General features: G+C 37.9%; 1 protein-coding gene across 1 annotated transcript in view; it reads right to left on the bottom strand.

Annotated features, from left to right (window-relative positions):
* The window catches only part of ACTN3 (actinin alpha 3), a 220,439-nt gene extending 213,873 nt beyond the window's left edge, over positions 1–6,566 (bottom strand). Inside the window, exon 1 of the mRNA XM_044075993.1 lies at positions 6,263–6,566. Within this exon, the coding sequence (XP_043931928.1) occupies positions 6,263–6,394 (132 nt within the window). The 5' untranslated portion in view covers positions 6,395–6,566. The remainder of the gene's footprint in view (positions 1–6,262) is intronic.
* Between the last annotated feature and the right edge of the window lie 1,426 nt (positions 6,567–7,992).

Here is a 7,992-nt window from a genome sequence, read left to right as displayed (position 1 = left end):
GCAGTGTAAGGGCCAGAGAGGCTCATGTTTTTCACATCTTTACACCTTCATGCATTCGCCAAAGACCAAGAGCACAGGGCTTCAAAGTTTGTGCACTCATACTACAAACTCAGTTAAGATTGACACCTTATCAAAGGGTAAGGGTGTACAATGTAACAGGATCCACTGAAACATTAGAAAGGTTACAATGGCAAGCGTGGTGGACTCAAGCCTTAGAGTTTCAAGGTCTGTCCAAAAAAATCAGCATGTATCAGTGCATCTGTCAGCCGTAATGCTTATTATAAACTATACAAAGAAAGTTGTAACTATCAAGACACATCAAAAGCTCTCTTACAGCATCCCTTAGAAATTAATACTTTTTGCCTTTGCAGTCATTCAACTTAATGATGTTACCAGTTCAGATACCACATTTAAATGGTACTCTTCACCATAGCTAGTTGGTTTGCTTACATGACATTCCTCACCATGGCCAGTTTTGCCTGATATAATGTGTCACAATGATGTAACCTCATCTACCCAAACCAGATGGCAAAGTAAAGTTCACATTTTCTGCTCCTTAGAAACGGGCTATTATTTTTATATATGTTCCCTCTTGCCCTGTGTAGGCTTTGTCACATAACATTTAAATATTAATTTGAAAATACTAGTGTGCATCAAAAAATTGAAAGGCATTGCCTTTCGATATAGTCGGTGCTACTGTGGTAGAACCACGTCATTCTGCTTTCTACTAAATATGAGCATAAACATTGTAAATAGTTTATTACAAATATTTGAAGGATGGCATTGCCATAGGATAGATTTGAAAGGTGAAACCCTAAAAAATAAATAAGTTATGTGATGTCACCACAGTACATCACCGTACTGATCCCTGATAGCCAATAAGAAACAAGTTTGGTGACAGTCTTCAGACTGTACATTTAGAATTTGTAATCTTGAAGAAAATAAGAAAATGTACATTTATACAGGTTACACTAGCTTACAAAACCTTAATATACATTTTTTCTTGGACTTTATGATATCCAATAATCCCATTGCATCTAATAAAACACATCTGGCAGTTAGCACTCATGATTAAGCCTTTGACCTATATAGCTACTTGTAGTCCAGGGTTTGATTCCCTCAGTATCTATTTGCATATTCTGTGATTCTGAGCAAGTCAGTTAACCAGACTGCTCTGTGGAAATTGGGCTAGTCTCCAGAGGTTTCCTGAACTATATGCCTAGCAGTACCTGTGATTCTACTCCTACAGTCACATCAGTGAAAGACTTAATAGAAAAATAGTTCATTGAGACTAAAAGGTATTAAAATGCAGCAACTGAATTGTGGTGGAACAGCACAATAAAAATATGATGCTTTTCCAAATGGTAATCTCGCACTGCAGTTTATCCATGAACAATGAAGAAGGCTCATAATCCTCCAAAACTAGAAATATATTCCCTTAATAAATTTCATTTATTTCATGTTACAGAACTTTAATATAATAGACTAACTTTCACATTGACCTCCAAAGAAGATATCTCCTCTGGATTACTTTTATATAAAACATAGCAGCAAATATTAAAACTTTGTTTTGTTCCAAGTCTCTTCCGCCTTCATATGTCTACACCACCAAACAAGTCCCATGTACCCTGCTGTCTTACCAGATTAGTTTTTAACTTTATAATTTTAATTTATATTGTGCAGTTCACAACAGCCTCACTTTCATACTTTTGTCATACAGGCAATGAGTCCTAATTTTAGTGCCATTTTGATTAGACTATTCAGAACACAATTTTACACTTTAGTAGCAATCCCTTGCTCCTTATGTTCCACTTACTATATTTCTATGTTCCATGTTGCCTTTTACCTCTTTTTGTCTTAACCTATGCTTGTCACTTATTCTCTCCCCCTCATTTCCCAAGTTTAACCGTTAGCTCTCATTAATAACATCTAACACATACCAGTGTACTATCCAGAATATAACACAAAGTGTGAAAGTAATTCAACAGGTGTCTATTGTAATGAAATTTATGCAAGCCATTTCATAATCTTAATATACCTCTTTTCCAGTGATTCACTTTTCTTAGTAAGACTTGCAGAAAAAAAAGAGTAATTAGCATACAGAATACAGCACATACACTCTGATCAGTTTCTCTTTGCTCCCTGAATTGTGAATTACTGAGGTTCCCCATATACCCAGTTAATGTTATACGTCTAGCTGTCTTAATGTGCTACTCAAGCTGAATCTCTGTAGCTCTGGAAGAACTGTATTGTACTCGAGAGGTGAAAGAATGAGACACATCCGGGTACTGCCATCATTGTGTGTCCCCAATTTAGCACTAAAAATTAAGCCATGTAGCAACAGATACAGTTTGGGCATGCTAATGGTGTGATTCAGAACAATTTACAATGTGGGCCTGTCAAGTGTGTGGCATACAGGATCACTTGCTCAGAGAGATCAAATTCAGTTATGGGAAAGTAGTAACTCAAGTATCTATAACTGCCCCCTCCCCCAAGTTCTACCTACAGGTAAAACATGCTCCAAAGAAGAATACTGAAGTGCTGCTGTAATCTACTTTGTGTGTGTGTGTGTGTGTGTGTGTGTGTGTGTGTGTGTGTGTGTGTGTGTGTGTGTGTGTGTGTGTGTGTGTTCGTACATGTGTACATTAAAATACTACTGTAAGTTACAGTTTAAAGCGTAAACCATATTAAGCTGGAAGGTTAAAGCTTGGGATGAATGTCAAGCCCATCTGTTTCGCTTCATTCTTTTGGGATTATAGTACACTGTACTGCACTGCACTGTTTGTGCGCCACCTTTATGTATAACCTGATACTGTAGACTTTTACACTGCATCAAATGAAATACAGTGTATCTTTTGCTTAAAGAGCAATACCCAACGGATTTTCTTCATCTGTTGCATAGGTATGCACTCCTGAAGATACCATAATTAAGTGCTGGTCGCCTTAAAAAAAATATTCACATGAGATCATTCATCAGCTCAACGTCCCCCACACTTAAATTTGTACAAGCACATCCTGGGATGGGGTTGCTGCTTAGATGCAGTTTTTAGAAGCTGCCTTATAAGGAAAACATGTCTGGAATAGCATCAAGCCATCTGATATGGATCCTCTTCCTACTTGTCCCTGAAACCAGCAACATCAGCAAAATGTCCTGACATTTCACACTTTGATCATGGAAAAGCCAAGATTTTAAAAAGGAAAGCAAGAAAAAAAATATAGAAATATCATTAACAATTTATCCTGCCTTTATTATAAGCTTTTTCAATATTATGTTTATAAAGTAAGATTAAATGATTTGTTTTGCAACATACAAATGAGAACATCTTAGGGGAACTAAAGTGTATATGTAGCTTCATTCTGCTAAAGTGAAAAAGGTACATCCACCTGCTTATGGGAAGCATTCTTTTCTGGGTATTCCAGAGAAAACTGATCAGGTTAAGTACCTTGTAAAACAGGATGCAGAGACAAAAGCAATCAAACACGAAACTGCACAAAAATGCAGGTTACCTTTGTGTGTCTGAAGACTGAAATTTTAACTACGCATGGGGGAAATACATACTAGCTCTGCTTGAGGGAAATACATACTAACTCTGAAATTGTTATATCTCAAGAGTATTTCCTCTTCTTCAAGGTAAAGCAATCTTGGCCTTAGTATAAGTAGACCAGATTAGGGATGTAGAAGCAGGGTTTTGCACCATGTAAAAAATTGCTTTACAACTATAACAGCATCTTTCGAGGTTTGTTGTTAGTTTTGTTACATCGAACTTAATAGTTCAGAGATTTGCATTTTCATGTCTTGGCCTTCCCGTAGAGAGCCCAATAAAAACCCACAGTCTTAATCCTCTGCAAGTAAAGAGCTACATGCATGTCCCTAACTGCCACTGATCAGTAGACAGTAAATTACTGTGTAAATGAAGACGCTTAATGAAGCAGGAACCTTGCCTACGTTTTGGCTGCAAATGAGTGGGCTTTGCCAAATTTCAGTTCTGCATTTCTGAAATGAACTTTTTTCTGCTGTCACGTCAGTGTTGTTAGCATATGCCAACTTACAAATAAAATTACCTCAGAGCATCATGGCTTTTAAAGTCCTTATGAACTGCAATGCATTACTCACCATTTATTGCAATTACTAAGCAAACTACAGCATTCCGAAAAATGAGATGAGGATAATAAAATAGCTTATCACAGACACCTGTTGGTTTGAAGATACTGTGCTGCTAAATCTTCAGAGATGCACAAAAATGTGAAATAATTTACTTAGTTGCAAGGCCGGCCTTTGGTCAGCTGGTGTCCTAGGTAAAAGGGCTCCATGGTGCCCCCCCACACACACACACACACATCAGGAGCGGCCTTAGGTCAACTGGTGCCCTAGACAAAAGGGCTCCATGGCACCCTCCACGACACCACCTGGTGCTCCCATCCTGGACTACCTACACCAGATAAATACTGGAAAAGCGCCCCTGCTACAGAGGCGCCCTAGGCGACCGCCTAGTTGTCCTATGCCTAAGGCCGTCTATGACACACACCACTTGGTGTCCCCATCCTGGTCTACCTACACCATCCAAATTATGTTTTTCTTCCTTTTTCTCACAGTTTGTCTTACTCTTCAGTCTTTCCTGTATTCATTCAACATATTTTAAAGCAACCATTTCTTTATTACAAAAAAATAAATAATGGAAAAGTGCCCCTGGTGAAGTGGTGCCCTAGGCAGCCACCTAGTTGGCCTATGCGTGCCTTAGGCCTGCTATGCCTAGTTGCTGACACCAAGAAAATGGGTAAGCTGTGTTATCACACAGAATGTAAATTTAGAAATGCCATTCTCTACTTAACAGTTATGAAGCTGTCACAACCCCGCCCCAAACACTTGCACTGTAAATTTGCATATTTTTTTACTTGAATTGCTGTGGTTCATTTAATCGATATTTACTTACAAAAATAATGATAATTAGTCACGAAAATGTTACACCATTAAGAACAACATGTAGATATTTGCTGACATTACACTTAGGAGGACAACTTCACAATGGAACTCTCACAGCAATTATATCCCACTATTAGAACAGGACAAAAGGAAATTAAAATGTTTACAACTCGAACATTTGAAACTACTTCCAAAACACCATTATTACACTGCATAACTATAAGTTATCCTAAATGTCAGAATAGCCAAGTTCGTGATTAATGGTTTAATAATGCCTCAAATATCGTTTGGTAAACTAGATGCCATTAGCGATGACGAATTTGGCCTGGAGAGCAATAATGTGGGCACAGCAAAGGATGAAGCTGAGAAAGGTGGGACTGTATGCTGTTAAGAGTCTGAGATGCAATTACAGTTGAAAATTGTTAGTGTTTTTGGCGCGTTTAAGTGATTGTCAGTACTGTGTTGGGGGGGGGGGGGGGGCTGGTTTGAAAAATATATTTTTCAGTAATTGAAATAATCACCACAAGCGTACGAAGCAGTGTTCTTCTTATGAAACTAAATGTGTCTAACATTTAGAAACATTAATATTCTGACACCAGTTTCGAAATTGGATCTCTCAGAAGTGTTGTAAATATACTTTCTTGTTCAGCGAACGGAGTTAAGCATGTTACGGTTGGGCAGTGACGCCCCTCGAACCAGCTGAGGCAGTAGGATATATTTAGCTTGCGGTCTATTTTCAGGTCTGTAACTTTTTTCAACTCGCAGAAGTCAATGCTGACATGCATCTGTCAAACGTCTTCAAAACCCACTGTAACCCTTTAAGAAAGAACTGGAAAAAGGCACCAAGATGGGAAAAGTGTCCAGCTCGAAAATTTCCTCACCCACACCACTTAAGCGTTTAAGTTCTCGTCAGTATCTTGTTGTGTTGGGGGGTCACCCCCCAAATAATCACACAAACACTTAAACTCGTTTATTTCCTAGAAATTCATCACCTTTCGAACCTATCTTCTTGCAAGGTAGCCCCGTTTTCCTCTTCAGATAACGACTTGAGTAGACGTGGGCTCTGACACAAAGTTTTCTTGGAAGTTAAATGCTATCGAACCACTTTTTCACGTTTCTTTCTGAGGATTCCGGCAAGAAATATATGCCACCACCTCCACAATTCCCATTTTCAACCTATTTCTAACCAAGTTTTATACTAAAAAGACAGGTGGTATAAAATGCAACATTCTGCATGCTGGAAACCTTACCATATATCGCCTAATATGTTTTAAGGAAATAAACTTAAGTGATACAAAAATAATTAAAATTTAAATGTTTCATGTCAAAGTATCGTCTTACCTTTCTTTGCTGTTTCTCCCAGGCTGGGTCCAGGAGCAGGTCCCTGTCCCAATCATCTTCTTGTGTCATGTACTCCTCTGATGTCACCACATAGGAGTGAGTATACGTTACTTGTGACTCTACTTGGGTCATTTTTGCCCTCTGTGCTTCTCTTTAATGTTTTTCTTATTTTTCAGTCTTAACTACTGACGCCTTCTGAGAAGTGGCTGGATTCAAACCCCTGACCAGACTAAAAATCTGGGCACTGGGTCCCTTGCTTGCTGCTGCTTGCTAGTCCTGAGCTCCTGGTCAAAAGTTACACACGTGACTACTCCCCAATAAGTATTATCTGGTGGGTAAGGGGGGATCAGATTCCATCTTTAAAAGGACAATAGGTGGAGTCTTGGCAACAACAGAGCCAGTAAGAAATCCAAGCTGAGATGGAGATGACTTACAGCAAGTTAGAACCATACCCCTCTTAAAGCACAATATTCCTCAAAATCAAGTAACGGGTTTTAAATTGGCGGTGAATGTGACAAATACAGGAAAGATAGTTGCTTCAAAGGCGCATACACTTACTGCAAAATTCACTAAATGTGTGTAGTTTTGCCAACAAATGCGTAATAATAAAATAAAAGCTTTTTTTCTATGTATATAGTTTACAAGTTGCAATTGATTTTAATAAGTTGGTAAATTAACAATAAAGTATTGGATGACATATGTTGTAAATGACTAGGAGTTCGTGAAAACTGACGAATGGGTTGTCTTTGTCATGTATGTGTACTTCTACCCATGTAAAACTTTAAATTGCAGCGTTTTGTTTCCCGGTTCACAGTTCTTGTTTTGAAGCAAGAAGCAGATAATATTTTGTATAGCACATATACTTCTGTGATGGGATTTGATACCTGTCAAATTCTTAGTGCAAGAAAGCTGGACAAAGTCTAATATAATGATGGGGGGAGGGGGGACAAAGGCCTAAAAATAGGGACCGCTTTTAAATATTGCTTTTATAAACTTAGAAAGCTGTTAGAATAACAAGATTTGTGTTAGCATGCATGTTCTGATTGATAGAAAGTCTGAAACTAAAATGCATGTCATTATTTAGTGACTTCAGTCCTCAGTGATTTACCAAAAAAAACACCAAATTTTATGTGGGACAGACAAAAAATATGAGGCAAAACTCTGGACATTCTCCAAAAATCTGGACAGTTGGGATGTATGCTTTTGAATTTCAGTCTCTGATTCCCTTAGTTGATGTGAATCTTAGTGCCTTCATAAGATAATAAGTATTTTGTCACTGTTACTATTATGCTTCTGCTCTAAAATTTGAGTTCTCAGCTGTACAGTGCCTGCAGATAGCTTATGTTATTTATGACATATGATCAGTATAGAACTAACTTGGAGATTGTGCAAATTATATAATAATAAATTTTGTTACAATGTATTGGAAGAAAATAGTTACGAGATGATGGGCAATAAACACTAAGTTTGCAAAACTCCTGTTTGTTGCTGTTTTTTTTTTTTTTTTTTTTTTTGAGCTGGGGTAGAAGCCCTTGTGAAATTCTGCTGTGATTGACAGAAGGAATACCTCTCAACATTTTAGAGTAAAAAATCTGGACAGAGCCCCAAATGAATGGAGGACAAATGCCCAAAATAGGGATACATATGAAGTCTGAAACTCATATGTCTGCCATTATTTTCTGACTTCGGACCTCAAAGATTTGCCAGTGATTTGCCAGAAAACCACATTT

Source organism: Protopterus annectens, chromosome 6.part1 (assembly GCF_019279795.1).
Source record: "Protopterus annectens isolate FY-2018-M chromosome 6.part1, PAN1.0, whole genome shotgun sequence".
NCBI classification, from domain to species: domain Eukaryota; kingdom Metazoa; phylum Chordata; order Ceratodontiformes; family Protopteridae; genus Protopterus; species Protopterus annectens.
Note: the sequence above shows the minus strand (reverse complement) of the source record. Positions and strands in the feature narration are given on the sequence as shown.